This window comes from Centruroides vittatus, unplaced genomic scaffold (assembly GCF_030686945.1).
Source record: "Centruroides vittatus isolate TY-2023 unplaced genomic scaffold, ASM3068694v2 contig_487, whole genome shotgun sequence".
Taxonomy (NCBI): Eukaryota; Metazoa; Arthropoda; class Arachnida; order Scorpiones; family Buthidae; genus Centruroides; species Centruroides vittatus.
In genome coordinates this window covers 1,336,252-1,358,980 of record NW_027122275.1, presented here as the reverse complement: position 1 = coordinate 1,358,980, position 22,729 = coordinate 1,336,252, and the positions used below count along the sequence as shown (strand labels likewise).

The 22,729-nt window shown below is 24.1% G+C and overlaps 1 protein-coding gene across 1 annotated transcript in view; it reads left to right on the top strand.

Annotated features, from left to right (window-relative positions):
* Positions 1 to 9,143: 9,143 nt before the first annotated feature.
* The window catches only part of LOC136978052 (guanylate cyclase soluble subunit alpha-1-like), a 59,046-nt gene continuing 45,460 nt past the window's right edge, over positions 9,144 to 22,729 (top strand). Inside the window, exon 1 of the mRNA XM_067273695.1 lies at positions 9,144 to 9,411. Within this exon, the coding sequence (XP_067129796.1) occupies positions 9,220 to 9,411 (192 nt within the window). The 5' untranslated portion in view covers positions 9,144 to 9,219. The remainder of the gene's footprint in view (positions 9,412 to 22,729) is intronic.

The following is a 22,729-nucleotide window of genomic DNA, read 5'->3' as shown; positions in this document are numbered from 1 at the left end:
TCTGAATACAAACAATCAAGAACAACTTACCAATGTTGAGTTCTGTTCCGCCTTGATTTCCGGCTACTCTTCCTTCCGTAAGTATCCAAAGTTCTCAACTATCTCGAATGTGGGCTCAGTACTTTCCTGTCGTCTTGCGAGAATCTCCTGAAGATTTGCAAGAAAATCCTGTCGAAGACTGCGCCAGTGAAGATCCTTTCTACTCGTCACGTGATCTTTACAAATGTTCCGTCCCGAGTCGTTCTTTACGCCTCGAGATTGTCCGTTTGATGGTCCGTTGAAAGTCACACCTCCACACTCGATAATTAGTTATATACAGTTTATTTACAAATATTTACAAAGATATACACTATGTAATAGCATTACGTACACTACAGTATCGAAGCTGTGATGCAGCACGTCGACTTAGCTGGCCTGGGAACACGAGTCACTCTTCTGGAGATGGCTTAACCTCGTGGCCGTCCGTCTCTACAACAACCTTTCTCCAGAGGACTTTCTAAGAGGAGAACACTCTCTCTATCCGCCTCAAAGGTCTGCCTGTTGTTAGAGACCGCCACGTACCAGGTCCCTCGCCCTTTCTCCTCGCTTTTTTGCCACCCTTCCAATTTAAGGGATTCTGGCACTGCCTCCTGCGACCAATCACTTCCTTTCCCTTCTTAGAGCCTTCCAAGACGTCCGCCCTATCCCCCGCCGACGTAGCTCACATTTGCGTCCGTGCTTTATTTATTCTAGTTTTCTCAAGCTGGCCGGCACGTGGCCAACACATTGTCCCTTAAGTGGAGACGCTACACCTTTGATTCTTCCGGCCGTTTATGGCCCCGACCCCAGGTGGGAGCAATTACCTCAGTCGGGCGGTTTCTTTGACACAGGCCGCCAAAGGCGACCTTTACAACTGGTATAGAGCATATCTATTTCCGTGATATTATGCAAACACTACTGCTACCATGATAATTTTCCTTTTTTGCCCTGCATTTATGCAGTAGCAATGTCTCCCGTTTTACAGCGAAAGTTCCAGTCTCCTCAAAACACAAAATCATTTTTCTAAGATTGCCAATAGGCAGAGGATTTTTTTTGTAAATCTTTAAAGTGTCGAAAGTCCCTAAATTCCGAGTTCTATGTCGTTGCTGTTTCGTTGATACAAGTATTTAACAAGTAACACTTAACAAGTAACTAACAAGTAACGCACAATCAGAGAAAGTGGGCATCATGACTGTTCATCTGTCGAAGAATTGAGAGGATAGTTTGAGACTTATTCATGCCTGAAATTCATTTAAAATGAATATAATATGGAGACAGTAGCGCCAAATTTTGTCCTAGAGACTGAACTCTCTGAAAATCAAATCGCATAACGAAAATATGTATACTCGTATAACAAATCTTCCAATTTTAGTTGAGATTTGGTCCAAAAATTCTTTTTTTCAAGAGCTCAGAACACTTACTCCCTAATTACAATCACTGTACTTTATTTATTATTATTATTTTGAGGATTTGTGAATATATTAATACTTTTATAAGCAAAATTTATGAACAATAATGCAGTGAATTACTTTCGAATTGGTTGAACAACATTCTTAGATAAGATCTGAGTTTATATATAATTTTTCTTGTTGCCAGTATATCATAGATTTCTTGTGGATGACCTATTTTATAGAAAGTGTGGATACCTTAAACAGAATCTCATTTAAAGTATTGTGGTGTATTACTTGACTTCCTAGCATCTGATATACCTGAATTCATTAAGTAATCCTGAATGAATGATGTTTTATTCATTTATTTATTTACTTTAACTTGTAAATATTGGCAGAGAAACGAAGAATTTATAAACAGTAATAGCATATTAATTGCATTAGACGATCATGTTATTTTTATTTATATAAATAAAAATAACATGATCGTCTAATGGAATTAGTATGCTATTATTGTAAATTTCTTCATTATTTAATTAACTTTAAAGAAAATAAAAATAAGCCAAAACATAAAATATTAATTATTATTTACGAAAATGAGTTAAAAATGAATTATATACAGTTTTAATATTGGATTTAAATACAAAAAAAAATGTTAATATTTGCATTTATAATGTATAAAACAAAATTAAATATTTATATTTTACATAAGTAAGTAGTTCAGTATTCATATTTTAAAATATTATTAAGATACGAAAAGTAGTTTATTTTAGAACTTGTATCTTATTATCAAATATACCATATATATTTAACAAAAGAATAAAATAACTTTATATAAATTTACAGTAATTCATGAATAATTCGTATTTGTTTAATGTGTAAATAATATAAAATAAATTTTTAAAATATAGTGTAGTAATAATGAATTATATTTATCTTATAAAGAGAAACTTTTACAAATTTATAAATATATAAATAAATTAATAATTATTATATTTTATCAGAAATTACAAATCTTTCAAGTACTTGAATATATTATTAAATTATAATAACAATAATAATAATTATTATTAAAGTATATAAATAATTTTACAATATTGTCATCTTACTGGTGACAAGAGTGTAGGAAGAGCATTTGTAGGAACCGGAAATTGTCCCAACCTTTCGTTATATGTAAGGGAATAAAAGGAATGTGCGCGTGCCTCTACACATACTGATGTATGTTCGAGTATCTGTAAACCATAATCACTGCTTTCATGTTAACCTTATCTAACAAAAATAAATTATATTAGAAAAATCAATATATATTTACGGATATAAACATTTTAAGAGAAAATATATAGTAAATTTATGAAATAAATTCAATAAAAATACTAAAACTAGACCTTAGTAGTAAGAAAGGTATTAGGAATTTAATACTTTTAAAATTTTCAAATATAACTTTTATATGTTTAAATTGTTTATTTATAATAAAATTTAATATAAATGTAAACACAAAACTTTTGAAATATTCTAACTGAAAATTTCTAGATAGCATTAAAATTTTATAGTAAACATTTGTATAATAATTTATTTTAGTTTCTGTAATTCTGTTGCAAATATTGATATTACAAGTAAATTTAATAATATATAGTGCGATAATAATAACAATATATAATGTTATATTATATATATTATTATACATATGTCGTTGATGTATTGTAATAATATTAAATGTAAATATTATTTATCATTTTAGTTATCATCATCATGGGTCTTATAGATTTGTTGCCTTCTTCATTACCTTGCTTTATTTTTCCATATTCATTAATAGACCCATTTTCCACATATTACAACATCCTTCTTCATTTCTATTCTATTGTTTCTTTCTTAGTCTGTCAAATATCTTTATTAGGTGTTATGAATTCATAAATGAAAATAAAACGTTATTCTTCGAAAAGTTTTATAGAATTTCTAATTGTAAAATTTATTTATATATTAATATAAATTCTTTTTATATGCTAAAAACTTTATAAAATAATTTTCTGAAACTAAAATTACTTTTTAAATATGAACTTACTGTTTCGTAAATTTAAAACTAAATAATAAGAATATTGTAATTATAAAATTTAATTTTAATAAATTAAAAATAAAAATATTTATACTTCTATATTTAAAAATGTAAATGTTTATAATAGTAAACAATTAAATTGTTTCCATTATTAATTTTAAATATAACTTCTACTATTTACGAATAAAATTACAATTTTCTTTTATAAATTAAGTAATTAAGAAATAAATGACCGATAATAAAATACATAAATTTATAATAAAAGTCTACTAAAAATATTATATTAGAAAACTTTTTCTACTAAGTTAAAAATAAAATATCAAACTGTCTTATCTATGAGATAAAAGGAACTAGTTCAAACAGAAAGAAATCAGTTTGAAAATTTTTATTTTACTTTTATTCCTTTCAAGAATAAAGTAAATTCTTTCCTTTTCCTCTGATCCTTTTAATTTCCTGAGGCATTATACAATAAGAAAAATCTAAGTTGTTAAAATCTGTTTGATTTTATCCTGTTCCTATTGAAGAATGTCTATTTGTAACATGATTTTCATATCTATTATTCATTCTTTATTTACTTATTTTTTAAAGTAAACAACAAAAATTATAAGCAATAAAACTAAATATTATTCATTGATTTGTTTAATAATTTTTATTATTAAGTACTGAATAATCATATCATTGGGAAATGTTTTCAATTATTATGTGAATTATAGAAATTTATTTAATTTCATAATTAAAAATAAATATATTCTTAATTGTAATTACTAATTTAAATTTAAAGTTAAATTTGTAAAATTCTAATTGCTTTATACTGAAAATGAAGGATTTATTTGAGTTAAATTATATAATAAATTTGCTATGCTTTTTATATTGCATAGAGTTAATATTAAAAGAAATAGCTAATCTCTGTAACAATCTGTTTATTTAATCTCATCATACTTTCGTATTATCTTTAAAATTTTTGAGAAATTAAAGCAGTTGTAGTTTTAAAAAAGAAAAGGTCAAAATATTACATGTAAATAAAAACAAATCATTAATGTTTATTATAAAACTCACTTTATCTGTGGATATTCTAGGAAAAGTAACAGATTAAAGTAGTTGTTATTGTCTACCTTTCTGGCCAGAGAGCTAAATATTGGGGGTATCTTAAAACAGCAAGTGTAAAGAAAAAAATGCTTGTTGGAAAAATACAAAAGGCATTCTTTGGTATAACTAGAAAAGGCGTCGTTTATGCAACGAATTTACTCGTTTTTGTAACTTTACGTTTTAATGAAAACAGTTTTTCATTGTAATTTGGTGTGTTGCATTTGTTAAAATTCAAAAATTTATATAAACGTTCTAAATGAAAAATAATCTATGAAAATAAATCTGTTTATACTATTAAGTTATAAAGATAATTTTTTTTGCAATATTTTTCAGAAATAATTCTATAATTTATGCAAGAAAAATGTTTAAAACTGTAGGAAATTTATCATTTCTTCAGAATAGTAATGTTTATTTTATACAATTTTATTAATAGATTATGAGTTTTAATTATGAATAATTTTGTTATCGACAAAGAATTACTGCAAGTAATTTTACTTTTGATAAAGAAAACTTTTATATTCTATCATGTAGAAAATTTTATTAATATTAATAAAAGTAAGATGATGTTATATCACATTAGTGATGTTTTAATTTCAGGTTATTCCGTTAATAAATAATGATATACATTTACATTGAGGATATATTACTTATGATCTCAAGTTTATGTATAAACAGTTAAAGAATTTAATATAAAATATATATAAACTTCTGGCAAAGAGTAATTTATTCATAAAAATATTAATAAATTCAGAAACCTTCATATAATATTTATGGAAATATATATCAATAAATAAAATCTTAAGAATTTTAAGATTAAAAACAAACTTTTAATTTGGTTTGGTTAGAAAAGTTATGATTTATAATTAAATTATTAAAGTAATATTTATTTATATAATTAAAGTTTTATTTTAACTGGAAGTTTATAAAGGTTAAAATAGCATTAGTGTTTCTCGTGAGATAGAAAGAGAACTATAAAATTGTAAAAACAACAAATTATAGATGAAACAAAGAGCACAATACAAATATGTGGTGGCCATCTTGTCTCTTTTCTAAAGGTCTTATAAAAACTTATTTTTTTCATATACTTTTAACTATATAACTAACAAAATCATATATACATAATTTATTGATTACTTGTACTAAATAAATTAAATTAATTTAACAAAGTTATTTGTTTCAAAACATACAGAAAATAATATATAACAATACAACTTTTTGAACAGTTTAAAGACAGTATATCGTTTGTAATAAAATTTATCAATTTTAATAATTTCTGAAATTTAACCAAATTTAATTTCATAAATTTAAAAAGTTATTTTATAATAGACATTATCAAAAATTATATAAAAAAACTAGTTTTATTATTTTAAAAATAAAAGATAGAATTTATTTAATGGAAGTTTAAAAATTCTTCAAGAAAATATTCTGCATCCATAAATTTTATTTTTATTCCAAAACTACTAAGTACAAAAAGAGATTAATAATGTGACTTCACCTTGAAACATGTGATGTATGCAGTGAAAAGGAATTCGCAGGGGACTTACGCGATTTAGAAATGTGTAACCTACTGTAGCTGTTTTTCTTTCATTTTAACATTTCTTACTTGCATTTATTTTTATTTTATTATGAATTGTTTGTGTCATTCTTAGTGACATTTTAAAAATGTTTTTCTTGTATAATAATAAAATATCTTTTTATAAATATATTCGCCATTTTAAACAAAATTATTTAAACTTTCAATGTTAACTTATAATATCGTGAGATTTCACACAATAAATAATTAAAATAAATTATTTATTATAATTATATTAACAGTTTTTTGTTAAAAGTAATCAAAATTTATATCTCTCAATTACATAAAATATTTTTATAATAAATTTATAAATTAAATAATTTACGAATTATAAAGTTATATTCAAAAGATATTGTTTAAATTGCCGAAAAATATTATAATTTTTATAAAAAAAGTATACAGTTTTAATAACAAAAAATAATGCATCAAATTTCAGTCTATATAAAATTTAAATATTTCAATTTTTATTATTTAAAACAAAAATTTATATTAAAACTAATTAAAAAGTAAATTTTACAAATTCATTTTTATATATAAAATATATAACGTAAACGATAAAGATTAAAATCACTTGGAATTAATCAATGATATAATACAATGACATTTTGAAAATAAAACAAGATTCTTCCGGATAAATCTTGAGATTATTTTTTTGAATTCAATAGGAAAGGAGTATTGTTTCAAGTTTCAATAGAGCATTTAGTTTATACTTTAGATAAGAAATTATTGAGAATTTCATACAAAAAATATTAGTACGAGAACAATATAAAAAAATTAATTTTAAAAGTAGACTTTTTAAAACTAGAAACGTGTATTTACACATAAAAAAATTATAATTTAATACAAAAACAGCTTTAAATCTTCGTTAAATTTATCAATGTTATAAAATATATTTTTCCTATGATAATTAAATTATTTGATGATTTTAATCTTTTTTTTTTATTATTTTGTAAGTTTTAACATTATGTTAGATAAATATTATAATTTTATTAGAAGAATATTTTTTAATTATTAGGGAATAGAATTAAGAAAAAAATTCAAAAAGAATTTATTATTTGTAAACTCTAATAAGGAAAAAACATTAAATGTTTGTTTCTTAGAAATGGTTAATTATTCATTTGAAAATTATGAAATATTTTATTTGTAAACGTCTTAAAATTAGTATTCAGTCTGTAAGATTGAATGAAATTATATTATTAAAGTATTATACGCATATTCAGATAGAGAATTAATAAAATTTTTCATATAGTTTGCCTTATAATTTTATCTAAGTTTTCTGTTGACTTTCATTTAAATTAAATTTTAAAGTATAGGTAATAAAATTTTAATATAGAAACCCATTAAAATAAATATTTTCTTAATTCCCTTATTTACTTTAATAATTTTAAGTAAGATTTTTAAAATTAAATGCGAATAATTAATATATTAATGAAAATTTCTGTTATTTATGCAAACACATTTATATTATTATTATTATTATTTTATTTTTTCTTTTACTAAGAAAATATAAAAAAGCTTAAAATATTTTTTTAAAAATTTATTTCAGTTAATCCCAATTTAGAAATTAATTTATAATGGATTTTTCTAGTCTTTTCTACGAAACTCGTACATCGATTTCTATTTATCAAGATGAAATTCTTACTCTAATTGATGCTTTTCATTCGAAGCTTAAAATCTTCACTGTTAAGTTAAATTGTTGTTTTCTGATGGAAACATTTCGCTTCTTTGCCTTGATTTATTAATCTCACTCTAAGGAATTTTCTTTAAACGTAATTTATTTTGATAGAAAAAGTAATCAGAAAAGATCTTCTTTTATTTCCATAAATTTAAACAAAATATTTATTATGTCAATTAATTTTGGTGAAAAATAAATTCAAAATTTATGAAAAAAAGGCTTTTCATAAATAATAAAATAAATAAGAATACAGTATTAAATTAAAGAACCAGAGTAAATTATAATTATTTTATCTTTTTTATTCTTTCAATAAAGAAAAAATAATTAATTAAACGCAAAATATATTTAATTTTTTATGTATAAAATTATAATTTAAAACATTTTAATATTTTTTATAAAAAGTATGTAATATATTAATAATTTTAGTTTAAAAAATAAAATATTATTTTATTGTATATTATTTATAAAATATTTAATATTATATACATAATTAATTTAAAAGTATTTCATACGTGTAAAATTCAATAAAGTTATATTATTTTTTTAAATTTTTATGTGGAAACAGAGTAAAAGAGAGATGTTTAATTTTATTCACAATCACAAGCGTACAGGAAATAAAAGATTAAGATTAAAGACATGAAATAATTTAAAATCTAATTCTTCTTTAATAACTTAAAGAATAAAAAATATTATAGAAAATTTAAGAGCTATTTTTATTTTTTTATATTAATAAATTTTGAATTATTTTAGTAAATAACATGAAATCAATGTTTAACTATCAGGATAAACATGAAGCAAATGCCAAGAAATTAATAAATATTTAAAGAGATAATTATAAATATTTAATTTTATATAAATTAAAATAATCTGTTATTGGTATAGTCTGCAAATAATAATTTAAACTAAGTAATTTAATAAAAATTTTAAGTTTTTTTATTTTTAGAATATTAATGTGTATAATTTTATCATTCAAATCTGCGCTTCTAGAATGAAGAAAATTAACACTTTATATATATTATGCAATTTTAAAATGTACAGAAATTCCAGAGTTCTATCAAAATTAGTTCATACTTAGAGAGGGAATGAATCGTCACGTCTTCAATTTTCCATTAAAGTACAGCTACATCTATACTATTATATATTTTCTATATAGAGTGATGTACGCTCTTTCAAACTAAATTTATATTTATGCTTTATGAATTATGGTTATCATGAGGATAGTTCTCCTTTCATTCACTACTCGTCTCCACCGTCACATATTGACCGGGCGAGTTATATAATGCTAGTCAAAGACGGCGCTGCTTCTAACGACATCCTACTATGAAGCTAACGTGCAATAAAACTTATAAACTCAAAAACATTCGTTTCTTTAAAAATATGAATAATATTTCTATAATTGTATCGCTATAATCCAGTTTCATAGATAATTATGGAGTGTCCTTTTGATAAAATTGCTTCTGCCTCCTTAAAATCTCTTGAAGAGAATAAAGCCGAGAATAACTCGTATTCTGGAAGCTGCAACGTAAATCTATCAAAATTTGGAACGTCAGATACTTCAGAATTAGAAAGATTGGATCTTCGTGGATTGACTACAGCTGTATTGAACTTCATCAGTCCTTCGGTAAGCGCTACACGTGGTTTATACAGTTCTTCTAGTAAATATTAACTATAGAGATGATATCTTTTCTTGTACGTATCCTATTTATTAAATACAAAAGAAAACTCATCGAGAAAATATTATTCTTTGACTTAAAATTTATATGAATTAATCGATAAGTCATGTAAAATAATAAATATCTAAAATAAAAATAATTCTAAATATATATACATATATAATATTATAATTTTTACTACAATATTTCTCATATTCGTAGATATATATATATATATATATATTCTCCACCACTTTATCTTTTTTTCTTTACATGTATTCCAATTAGTATTAATAATTCTGTTTAGATTTCGATATAAAATATATATTTACATATTGATAATTGTTAGAAATTTTTAAATATGTAATTTATCTTCAGAAAAATATAGAAAAGCTTTACAGCTTAACATCTGTTCCTTGTTATAATATCAAACAGCGACAACGAGATGTGCTATCATAAGTGCAATTATGAAATGTTGACACACTTATACTATCGATCTGTATTAAATATTTGTCTTCCTCCTTAATAAAAAGTATAATTTCCTGAATTTTATAAATATATTTTTGTTCTAATTCCTATTCGCTACACTTTAAAATTTTAATTTTTGGTATTTGTATTTCGTGAATATTTTATTTTATTTTATTTTTTTAATGAAAAATAAATGCGTGTAATTTTCTCAATGATAGTCATTTTCATTGTTAAGCTGTCATAACCACTCTTATAGAAATGCTTTACAAAAGACCAATCAATGTTCCACTTCCTGGATGCCAAAGAGAATGAGTCTTTCTCAGCAGACTTTTTAAAAATATTTATAAAATAATTAAATTACAAAAAGTTTTCTTGCATAAAAACGAGTTTAAATGTAACTAAAAAAGCATATTAAATAATAAAACCATAAATTTAATTGCTTAGTTAAAATAAATTTATTTAATTTTTTAGATTAATGAAAATTAAATTTATTAACATCAGTATGGCATTTCCTTAGTTTAATGTTTATTCTGTTTTTAATCATTGGCGTTTTTGGAATTTAATATTTATCGAATATATTAAAGCAAAACTACTCTTATCTTTTGCATAAAATTCCTTCTTAATTTAAGATTTAAAAATAACTTGTTAAATGTTATTTTATATTTTCTATATTCCTGTCTTGTAAATGACACTGTGCAAGTCTGTCATACACGGGATTTTTCTATTAAAAATGTATTATTCTATTGGTATTTATAAATTTATAACTCTTATATAATATTAGATATTTAGTAAACATCATTTATTATGTTAAATCTTATAAAACTTATTTCACTTATAAAAAATTCATATGAAATATTTTATATTTCATATAAATCTATTGTGTATACCAATTTTAAATACATAAAATTATTTTAAAAAATTACTCAATTGTTAAGGTTATAATCATTTCTTTTATAACATTATGGGTATTAAAAACATGTTTATGCACATAAAAATTGTAATAGAAGCATATTATAGAAGCATGTTAATATTTCCATGCAATTTTCTACATGCAATTATATCAATATTTGTTACTAAAAACAAATATTGTTTGAATATATAAAACTATAACTAATATACAGCACATTTAAATTATATGTAGTAAAAATCTTTAAAAAATCTTATTAATTAGTTATATTAAAAGTAAGCATAAGTATATAAAAAGTTTATAAAGTAAGAAAACAATTTAAACACTACACGAAACCATGTATTTTTGCAGTAAAAAAATCAGAGAAATGACAAAAACCGCTTTTAAAAATAATGAAAATCCTCAACTAAATTTGAAATGAACTTTTATACAAGTTTAATTATAAACTACAAATCAAAGCTTTAAAACAAATTGAGTTGAACCAGGATTAATTTATTCAGATTACTTACAGTAAATGAGACTTATACAAATAAAGATAACACATTAACTTGTTACTTTGTGTCAATACTGAAAACAAACAGTTTCTAATACGAAACGTTTACAAATTTCAAAAGATGAAAACAGTTCATCCGTGAATTAGAAACTGTTACTAACGTTAATTTTAAATATAAGTAAATTATCCTATGTAATTTTATCCTACAATATAATTTATTTAAATAAACTATATTAATGTTTTAAAATACTTAAAAATTATTTTTCTACTTGATAATTTGTTTTATTATTTGTCTGAAATGATCAGTTATTAAATTAATGCTTTTTATATCTAACAAACACTTATCTTTTAAATAATTATATGATTTTAAAATAAACATTTTAGAATAAAATAATTTAGTGTAGGAGAAGATCTTTTATACTTAAAATTTTTAGAATGTTTATGAATTATTTCAAAAAAAATCACTATAAAATTTAAGTTTTTACTTGTATTATTTTTATAACAACCAAATAAATTTTTGTATAAATCTAGTATTTACAGGTAAATTATGAAATGAATATTTTTGATCATTTACTTATTCTACCCGATATATTTAAAGATCTTCTTTCTTATATTTTTAATTTTAAATAAGGAAAATTGTCAAATCAGATCATTTATTAGCGTATTTAAGAATTAATCTTGTTACAAGGGGAACTTAAATAGAGTCATAACAAGCATAATGAAATTCATAAATTAAAATTTGACTCTGCGAAAATAAATATAAACTTTTCCTATTATATAAGAGGTGACTAACAATTGCCAAACAGATCATATCATCGGTTTCTTTGCTAATCTTCTTGGAGAGTAGAATATTTGATAAAGAAATTATATAATCTTACTATTAAAATAGAATCCATTTAAAATAGATTCCTGTAAAAATCTCTCCTTCGATTTACAGTATGACAATGTAAAAATCCCAAATTGTATTCTAAGCTTTTCACTGCTCGAACATGAACAAATCAGATGATAAACTGAAAATAGTTCTTAATATTATTTACACAAAGTATGTTTAATATCTAAATAATACCTATCCACTAACACATAAAAACAGTTTAATCTTACCTAAAACTTTTAAATCTTGTGTAGAATTTGGAAATTAATAAAACTGCTTGATGGAGAAAACTTTTAATTATTTACAAACTTTGGATAATATTTTGAATTTGGTAGTCTATTCCTTTCTTGGCCCAACACACTATTAAATATCGTAAAATCCCAAATCTAGCTAATAATCTAGTTAAACCGATTATTATGATAATTCCTTTTTACCTTATATATTCTTTTGAGCTGATCCAAAGTAGAATTAATCAGGATGTTATTACTATAAAATTTTATGATCTTTATCACCAAGAAATGCTCTAGCCAATAAGGAAAATTATTATTAAGTTCATAAAAATCTTATTAAATGCTTAATAATGTATTTTAAAAAATAGTTATATGGTTTGTTGCATCTAATATTTGCATAATTATACTGTAGATTGTAAAACTCTATAAGATGTCCAATATTTTTTTAAATCCCTCAAATATATTACATAAAGGTTTATCGAATATACAAAAGTTTTATATGATAATATTAATATTTTATTTTATATAAAATTGTAAACAATCTTTGAAAGATATATTTCAGTCAAAGATCTCAATAACTAACTATAGTATCTTACGATTCCTTTAGGATGTTTTGATAAATTTAATGTTTCAATTCAATAAAAATATTATTTATATTAATAAATGTTTTAAAGTACGAAAAAAAAGCATACAAAGTTCTTTCTTCTCTTACTTAAAAAAATAAATTTATCTTTTATTGAGATTAAATATTCTTTTTACTTTTTCTTAATGTTACTAGCCGATAAAAGTGTTACTTATTAATTATTCGCATTTAAATTAAACAAAGTTTACTCTTTTATCAGAAAAATTTATTTTGTAAATAAGAATATTTAAATATAAATAGTCTTTTATTTTTTAAATTCAATTCCATACGGATATATAAGTACAGTACATGAATACCTGATGTATGAGTGCATCTTATTGAATTAATAACGTTGTGTCTACATATTCTAGAGCTTATTTTATTGTGCATCTTTTATTTTATTTTTTACTAAATTATGTTATATATAATTATTTTATAATTATAAAATTCCTTAGAGAGTAAAATTATCACAATATATTTGAAGATAAAGGTTACATTTATACTATATTTTTAAAATCTGTAAGAGAAAATATCGATGTTTACATTTGTTTAGTTCTTAAAATAAAAATGTAAGCATATATTTATGTAAAATGTTTTTGTTTTATTAAGATTTATGGTTAAAAAAAAATCTATAGAGGAGACCGTTTCACGTGCGGAGTTTCACCAACGGATAATTTAATTAAATTTTGCGACCCCGTATTTGGTCAAGAGGCTTTCCAAGTTTATTGCTAATTGACATCGTGTACTGGATTTGCAGTATAAACTTCAGCAAGACGGGTTTACTATTTCCTATGTCTTCCCCAATGTGAGAACGTAAGAAGTAGTAAACCAGTTTCACAAGTCTTGTTTAGCTTTTTCAGGAGACACTTGCAACATTCTCAATTAACATGTTTTGCAGCATTCCAGTTGAGACAAAGCTACGAGAAAACATTTATTGGGTGCATGTACTATACGTTCCTGTTGCGTTGTTGTAAATAACGAATTTTGTCGTCATCACTCACACAGCAAAAAATGCACTCCGTTTCCACAAACAGACGCAATAGGCTTGAATCAGCATTGAATCTTTTAAAAATTAAACATTGTTACGACCTGCATTTACATCATTAATAAATTTACTAGGTGAGTAACAATCTGAAAAATGCCGTTGCCAAAGTATTGCCTGAGTAGAAATTCAAGATAAGTCTGTGTGTGATGACGAACTTGTGACATACTTCGCAAGGAAAAATCGTTCATAGATATTTGCAAACACAGATTAAAAGAAATATTTAGTTGACATAAATGACGTATTTTCCAAGCTGCCAATGTCGATACCTGCAGTTTCTTCATTCTTTATGCAGTGTCAGCAACCTTTCTCTTTTCTCTTCATATATCTTTTGATGTATAAACCAATGGATATTATTTATTCAAAATTTATATATTGTCACCCTTTGATTCTCGAGTCATTTTGTAATTATTTAAATACAAGAATGATGGTTCAAAACTTTTTTACAAAATATGCATAATATTTGAATTTTCTTTGGCCTGAAACTTTTATGTTCAATCGTATATTACTCTCTACTACGATTGGACGATTTGACATTTATGAAAGTATCTTTTTGAGGAGAAACCCTCTTACGATACCAAGGAAACGGTAGCATCAAAAATTGGACAATGGACAATGCTGTAGCAGGGTGCCAGTATATAAAATTATTAAATTAAATAATCATATTTTTAAAAATTTATTCAATTTAAAATATATTCTCTCCACCTCAAATTAGTAGTGACTGGCCCCTGTACTTGTACATAATACTTTTTCTTCTAGCAACAGAGTCATGCTATCATCTATCTAACTCCTTACAGGAGGAAATTTTGAATTGAAATAACGTACTCAACCTTCCGGTTTTCTTCGGTAGTTCATATACAGTTAATCGGGGCTTCTGCTTTCAGATTTCATCCATCTATCCCTGTTCTAGAAATTAAGGAAAGACAACCGGACAGCCGGACGACAATATGCATTTATAGATCTGCAATTTTTTCAAATTTTAGCCCAATAATATTGTGTAATTTGAACATTTTTCATATATAGATGCTTGTTTATACAATGTAGTAGTACAGATTTTGTATGTAAAAGTTAAAAATTTATTTCTCTTATTTCTTCTTAGAAACTTAACTTTATCTGTTTTGAAGATTTCGGTAAATTGATCTTTTTTCTATTTCTAAAGAAAATATCGTCAATAACATAAATTGTGCATCTTTGATATAAAAGAAGGTATCAGAATCAGATGAAGATGGAAACATCACCTCTCAGATGCTCCTGTTTCATAACTGAAAGAGTAAATATTTTGCTTTATGAATTCGATTTCATATCATGGAAGCCGTAGAATTTATCGTATTATTTTATATATTCGTAATAATATTTAACTATTATATTCTCAATTCTCTTTTGATATAGTTGATTTTTAAGAACTTGAATCATAAAAAATAATTTTACTTTTCAGAATTTCACCTTATTAACTACGTTACAGCATTCCTTATACATTAACGAGCAATTATTTATTGTGGCATCGACATAACGCCAGGCTGCATTTTTTAATAATATTTTTAATTTATTTAATTTAAAATATATGCTCTCGATCTCAAATTAGCAGTGGCTTTCCCCTGTACATCATACTTTTCCTTTAACACTAGAGTCGTGCCAGTCATGTATCTAACACCTTTCAGGGAAAAGTTCGAATTGAAATAACGCGACTTCTAGTTTATATCGGAGGTAAAGTACGTTTATGATTAATCGCAGGCCTCCTTCCCATAACGTTTCCATATCTGGTATCAACTTATATCTATCTAACTCTATTCTACAGAGCAAAGAAAGACAGATGGACAACAATGGAGATTAATAGGTTTAAATTTTTTTTTATATTGCAGCCCAAAAATAGAGTTTTTGCAATTTCCTATACAAATATTATCAATGATTTAAAAGTAATCTTTAACAAAAAGAAATAACAATAATAACTTTTAAGGCTGGTTGCAACATCTTTAGTTATTCACGCAATCTCCAGCAGATGAAATTAAAGATGTAATGCTTTTTCTATAAGAAAATACTCTACTAAAATTTCTCGTAAACGAAAGTAGATAGAACCAAACAGATATTTACGCTCGAATTCTCTTTAACTCTTAAATTAACGTACGGTTCAGATTTTTGAAAATAGAATTCGTTAATTTTCTAAAAATTTCTTACGATTTTAAATCTTTTTATAAAGTTAACAAATGCGATTTTTAAAGTTATGAACTATTGGTTATCAGAAGATTTAACAGAATTCTCTGTCTACTTTTGTTTTCAAGAAATTTTGAAAAAGGATTTTTCCATAGAAAAAGCATTACATTTAAAAATTAAAAAGCATCTGCAGAAGATCGCTGGCATTATCAAAGAAATTAAAATTAGCGTATCATAATTAATGCAATGTTTATTGATACAAAGAGACGTTATATCGAGAAACTATCTTATCACAAGACACTATATTCTACTAATTTTCAGTCCTTAATATATTACTACATTTCTACATGGTCATCTGCACGTCAGAAACAGATTAACCGAAATATCCGAAACCCTTATACCTTTTGATAGATTAGGTAATTTGCCATACACAACCGCTCTTAAAGTAATTAGAATAAATTAAATATATCCGATTTCAATAAAAATATATACTGGTTTTGGATACTTGTCGTTCTATAAATGCTATACAGTAGGTTCTCGGTTTAACGAACTAATTGGGGAAGGGGCATACGCTATTACCAAAAGTCCGTTAAATCCAATGCATTTCAGAAATATATATTAATAATAAACTTATAATGTACAGAATGTTGTTATACTGTATAAATATAAATAAAATATTATTACAATGTATTTTGGGAAATTTATACTCATTGATGCATTACTTAATCTTTTAGTGTGCACTATTCGCAAATTATAAAAATTTCTCCTTTAGGACAGACATTTTTGTCCATTAAATACGAGGATCATAAAACCGAGGTCTGTTAAATCGAGAGATTGCTATAACAACGTAATTTCTCCTCACACTAATAACAAGTTTTCATCCAGAAAACAAATGTATTTTGCAACCATTACACAGACTATTCCGTTATAGTTCTATGTTCCTTCTGTAAGCCCACCCATGGCCGAGTGGATAAAACCACTGAACACTGGGCAAACGGGCTGGACACGTAAAGTTTTCTTCACGTTCGTAACACCTAAACAGGGGACAGTTTTCCATAAAAGACATCCTTGGGTATTTTCCTCGACAGATCGCCTATATGTCGAGATACGATAAGCAAATAAAGTAAATCAATCTTCCTTTTCTAATTTCTACTTCAGTAAATACTCTTTATATTTAGATCTAATTAAAATAAATTATTTTAAATAAAACTTTACATAATTGATAAGTTTCTATTTATATTAAAATTGAATAACAATTAATTTTTCATATATTTATTCAATTTTATTAATAATTTTCTGTTATTTCGGGTTGCATATCATTACTAATCGGCATTGCTTAAGAATTTTTGACATAAATATGTAAATATTATAAAATATTTAAACTTTTACCAACAATGGGTAAAGTATATTTAAATAATTAAAGAAATAACTTAAATCTACAGTTGACTTTTCGTTTGATTTTTCTTATGCTTGCAGCAGACAAATAAACAGCATTAATGTAGTGCACTTTTAATTACTTTTAATCATTAAAATGAGTGCCATTTTCTCTTGATTTTTCACATATCAGAACTAATATTAACGTGTCTCTTCTTCCTCTTCCCTTAAATTTCCATTATTTACAAAAGTTATAACAAAAAAGTTAAATACGAAAGAACATTCAGTTCTTTCATATTAGTTTGTTATAAATTAGCATTAATTAAAATGATTAACATGTTTAATTAACACTACTTAACATGTTTTATGTATGCTAATAAAAATAAAATAACGAATGTTTCTAGTGAAATATTGATGTATTGTCACTGATATACTCCATGGGAAACGAATCACGGTTAACTTTACCTTTTGGTTCACTCTGTAATTGGTTCATATTTTATTATTTTCCATAGAATTAAAATATATTTTTTTATTTTCCATTTTTAAATTTGAATCAAAAATAAAATTATTACTTTCTTGGTTTTATTCTCTCTTGTAAAGCATTCCCCTGCAAAGTTAATAACCTCTGAACGACGGCCACACTTAAATAGTCTAAATGGTCGTTGTTCGGAGGTTGTCATTATTAGAGGTTTTTTAAAATAGTTTCACTTACTAAAATAAAACAGAGTTGTTTAATGGAAATTAAACAATACAGTTTAATAAAGATCTAATTAATTAATTGAAATTCTAATCATTAGAATTTACTTTTTTATTGAAAAACAAACCCAATGAAGATTTAGTTGATTAATTAATCGAGAATTCAATTGCTATTCATACAAATCTATTTCAATTCATTAACTAAAATTAAATGCAAATATTTTTAATAACGAAATACAATACTTGAATTTTAATTTAATAATTATCATACTATCTCTTAATTCATTATCTTTTCATATTTTCTAATCAAAAGATAGCTTTGATGCGTAGATGAAACTTTCTAAATTATCATATCAACATAATGAAGAATAAATATAAGAATAATTTCAAATATTATCATCATAAATGGCTTTAAAATTATTTCATTAAGTGTAATTAAGTAGCAATTTTGGTCTTAATTAAATGAAATTTTTACAACGGATTCATAATTAAGCAGGATTTTTAAATACATATTCCTACATTAATTAATTATAACTTGGATTATTGTTTATTTTACAATATTTTTCGAAATTTAGAAACATATTTTAAAACATTTAACTTTTATTTTGCGGTTTTAAAATGTTTCAAATAATTTATCAGTATATTCTAAAACTGATGACAGAAAATGGTAGTAAAGTCAATTTTTAAACAATTGTCAACTTAAATAAATTTATTTTAAGTGTATTTTCAATTTAACTTTTATAAAATCTTAACTTTATAAGATTTTAGTGTATTAAACCTTAATATTCTTCCAGATATCTTTCGAGTAACTTCGTTTCAAAAAGAAGTTAGTTGAAAGCATCCCATAAAAGTATACATTTATGCCTTTTCTATAATAAATAAATATAAAATTTTGTACCTATTTTTAAAAAATATTTTAAAATTAATCTCTTAAAAGTTTTTAAATAAGAGGTTTATTTTCAAAAGTTAAAATAAATTTCTTACTTGTAATAAAACATTTGAAAAATCGATTGAAGGTGATACAGAGATCATGGTTTTGGCACAATTGTTAAAGAGATTTTCTGGGTTGAAGCCAACTTTATAATAAAAGAAAGCTTAGAAAAAATTATTTACTAATGCTAGAAGATACTTTCTATGTGATAAAAGTAGAAACTAAATTAAATTTTATGTTACTCGGAAAGATAAAAATATATTAATTTTTTTAAAATAAATTTAAGTAAATAGCAAAGGTAGAGAAGAATGATAAAGCAAGATTTATAATTGGAATAATCTTATTTCATTTTAATAATTAGGTTATTAATAATCGCTAGATCATAAATAACTGAAAAGTTCAAAAGTTCCTTCCTTTAATCTCTCATTAAATCTATGAGTTCGTGGCCTAAATCTTATCAAAATATCAACTTTTATTCTTTATTCTTTATATATTTAATTATCTATAATAAATAAATTCTTAAGCTCATTTAATAATGTAAAAATTTTAAAGATATATAAAATCTACTTTAGAATTATAGTAATTGCATGCATATTATTGGAATTTTTCAAAATTTAAAAAATATTCTTGATAATTATAAATATAATCAACATTGCGTATTAAGAAAAGAGTTTTATTTATCACTTAAGATTTTTTTAATCCTGTTTTGACTTTACATTTATAGTTTTCAGTACTCTCAATCTTCATAATACTCTACAATTCTTTAAAACTGGATCTATAATTAAATATCCTTTATAGAAATGATGATATATTAGGATGATAACACTATCTCTGTGATGATTACGACGATTAAATCCTTAATATAAATACAGCATCGTCTGAATTTTCATATGTTTCGTTAACCATCATAAAACATCTTGATTATGTATAGGAAGTTTCATCACTGATATTCAAGATCGATGATGATGTTTAAGAATCAGAGCTTATATTTATTTATTTATTTAATGTTGGTCATCAGTAAGTCCATCAGTTTAAACTTGTAGAAAATTGAAAATTGATGAATAAAATAACTTTTTTGTTCTTTTGTAATATGCTTTTATCTATAACGACTTTACTATTTTTAGAAATTCTGATAGCATTGTCATCAAGCCATGTTTTATTGTTAATATTCCTTATTTCAACGTGCCATAATATCATTTTTACGATCATTTCTATCTCCTTCACTACCTCTGTATAGCTTTTCTTATCGAGAACATCTGTACCAATTGATTTTTCACTAAAATTCTCATAAAACGAACAGAAGACACATTTTCATCCCGTTCTACGGCAAAAATATTATTATTTTGTAACTCGGATTAAAATTTAACTTTAAATATTTTTTTTACATATAAAAAATTCTAAATAAAATATAATATTTTATTAATCTATTTTTTTTCTTCTAAAAGTTCTGGAAAGTACAATTTACTCTAGATTATTTAAAAAGGAATTTTTGGCGATTAAACTATTAAAATTTACAGTTTCCGAAACATTAAAAAGCATATTCTTGAATTTTGGTGAGGACTACTCAAATTCTCTTCTTATTTTTATCTATTTTAAGCAACATCTAGACAGACAGAACGATTAAAGAATCGTTTCTTCTAGAAATCACTACTAAATTAAAGGAAATTACAGCATAAAAAGTATATAAATTAACAGATTCACATCTAGGCACACAGAAATTAAAGAGACGTTCTTTCGTAAATAAAATGCGGTTAAATCAGAATAATACTTTACTCAATTTTATGTTAAAACATTGCCTTAAATTACTTTTTTTTTTAAAATTAAACTATTTAAAATCTGAATCTTATAATTTTAAAATTGCAGTTTTATTAGCTTATCAATGGATAGAAGCTTCATTAGTTTTGTACGTTAATTAATTAAAATAATCGATAAAATTAGAGAAATGATTTTAAAAATTATGTTTTGATTAGTTGATTATAAATTTACAGCTTTATTTTATAAAGTAAAAACTGATAAATTACTCTGAACACTTATAAATTTATTATAAGTTATAAAAAGTAGCAAAATATAACTTTTCTTTAACTTTACTTAATAAATTTGTGATTTTTTTTTCCTCTAGGCCTACTAAATAATTTTTGTATATAATTTATTTATATTGATAATTTGATAAAAACATTCAGAAATTTTAGTCAAATTCAATTTCCTGTGTACAGTTTTTTAACGCACATTTAACATTTATTCTGTTTTCTCCTTCGACGAATGACTACATGTATTACGTTTTACGTTTCTCAAATTTAATATTATCATATAATATATTATAATTAGATAATATTTTCAGCCGCAAAATCTCTCGAAATTTTCTGTAAAATCTTTTATTACATTTTTATATGGTAGCGATATAATATTTTATTGCATATCTTACAACCTAACATGGCAGAACTTCCTCTAATGATTTTTAAAACAAGTAGTAAAGTGTAAGTTATAATTTCATTAAGATAATATTATATGCCGTGGATCTATATTACAGGTTTAGAGTGTCCTGAAAGTCAGTTAAGTAAATTGTTGTCTTATTCGAATAGGCCTGCTTTATTACGCGTAAACTACGTAAAAGTTATTCAAAACGAGAAAATTCTTGTTCAGTACTCGAATTTAAACTTTTAGTTCGCGATTTATATTCACAAATATATCCTAAACACGTTAAAATACAGTTAACTGACAACGGATCAAGAAAATTAATATGCTTTTAATTCGTTACATATATTCAGCAGAATAAGAATAATTTTAATTTAATAAATAGATGAATTGTCAATAAAATTCTTAAAGTTAACATAATTCTTTATATATTTGAAGACATTATTGATGTTATGACAGCTTTTCACTATCTATACGCTATTTGGTTATGTAACTTGACACTAAGATTCCATTTAAATGTTTTTATTTGTATAAGACATCACTTTACGGTGAGAAATTTTTACGATAAAGTTAAAATGCATAAATATTTTAGAAAAATTTGCAGTTCTTTCATAAATTTTTGTGTTAGAAGTCATTTTTCTATATTATTCGTGGTATTTCTTTAGTGGCTTTTAATATATCTGTAAGCCCTTGGGGTTTTGTTTTGCCATTTGCTTATTTTGTCTCCTTGTATGTTCCATTTAATACTTATAGATGGAATTATTTATACCTGTTTGAGCCCTAAAGGTTAAAACTCAAGTAAATGCTTGGTTTATACAGACAACCTACCACTGGCATTTCTTAAACAAGTTGATTATAAAATACTTTAAAGTTGGGAAACACAATCAAAATTTATATATTGTTAATATTTATTTATAAGATGATAAATCGAACTTGATCAGTTCTTTTAGAATATTAATTATAAATGAATATTCTAAAAGAACCGAACTTTTCGGACAGATTTTGTTACATAACGTATACCTCTTACCTCAACTATTCTCAAAATAAGGTCTTCCTTCAGCTGCTCACTCTGCTAGAATCCATAACTCTTGTC